This window comes from Triticum dicoccoides, chromosome 1B (genome assembly GCF_002162155.2).
Source record: "Triticum dicoccoides isolate Atlit2015 ecotype Zavitan chromosome 1B, WEW_v2.0, whole genome shotgun sequence".
NCBI lineage: Eukaryota > Viridiplantae > Streptophyta > Magnoliopsida > Poales > Poaceae > Triticum > Triticum dicoccoides.
The window spans coordinates 321866061-321867153 of record NC_041381.1 but is presented as its reverse complement, the minus strand read 5'-3'; the positions used below and the strand labels follow the sequence as shown (position 1 = coordinate 321867153).

At 60.7% G+C, this 1093-nt stretch overlaps 1 protein-coding gene across 1 annotated transcript in view; it reads right to left on the bottom strand.

Annotated features, from left to right (window-relative positions):
• The window catches only part of LOC119332895, a 7292-nt gene extending 6825 nt beyond the window's left edge, over positions 1-467 (bottom strand). The window contains exon 1 of the mRNA XM_037605994.1: positions 31-467. Within this exon, the coding sequence (XP_037461891.1) occupies positions 31-213 (183 nt within the window). The 5' untranslated portion in view covers positions 214-467. The remainder of the gene's footprint in view (positions 1-30) is intronic.
• Positions 468-1093: the final 626 nt, after the last annotated feature.

Here is a 1093-nt window from a genome sequence, read left to right as displayed (position 1 = left end):
TTTGAGTTGAGGGCAGAGGAGGGGGCGTACGAGGGCGAGGACGTGCGCGGCGATGAGGACGACGACGACGAGGGGCACGGCGTCGAAGAGGAGCCAGGGACGAAGCGCCGGCGCGACGGCGGCGCCGCGCGCCATGGCGATGCGGCGGGCGAGAGCGCCGGGGTGGCGGAGGCCGAGGGCGGGGTCGGGCACCGCCGGGGTGGCGGAGGCCATTCAGATTCGGGGTTGGCTGGGTCGGAGCTCTCGCCTCGTTTTTCTCGCTCGCTCGCTCGCTCGTCGCGTGACTCCTCTGTCTAACCCGGCTCGCTGCCGCTGGTGCTGCTGTTTTTGTGGGGATCCCTCCTGCCCTGCTCCTCCACCTCCACCTCCACACCTTGCTGCGTGGCGTTGCACGGCCGGGATGGGAAGGCGGTGGTTGGATCGGATGGATCGGACTCGGAGCGGGGATGGATCCTTTTCCCTTTCTTTCCTTCTTGGACACGTCTAGCGAGCGGCAGGGTGCTCGCTAGCGCTCGCGAGCGGCCAGGCAAAAAAGGAAACTGCCTGTCCCCCCTGTCCCAGGAAGGAAAACGCTCACCCCCACCATTTTTCGGCCGCCTTTTTCCTCTCGAGAGCGCACAACAGAAACAGTCCCGAGCGGCCGGCAAAAAAGGAAAATTTTGGTCCCCCGTACCAAAAAGAAAACCGCCGGTCCCCACGACCAGCGCGCACCAGGCGGGCGTCCTGGAGCGGCCAGCTCCGCCAACCGATCACGCCTCCACCCCAGCGCTACAAAAGCTCTCTCTCCTCTCCTTTCCTGTCCTTTCCTCCTTCCCCAAAGATCTTTTTTACCCACGAAAAATGGTTGTCTGCTAAGGAAAACCCCTAGATCGTCATGGCAAGGAGAAGAAGCTGAGATCCAAACTGAGGAAATCAAGGGAAAAAGCTGCAACAAAAACCCTGTGAGTTTCCCCTTCTCATATCCCTCCCCTTCCCCTCTATGCATGTTGATCCTCCCTACCTGCTGTTCTCTCAACCTCCTTGTGGAGATCTTGTTACCAGCAAAAAAAATCCCCCAGGCACTGAAGTCAACAGGCTCCCCTTTACTATGTGT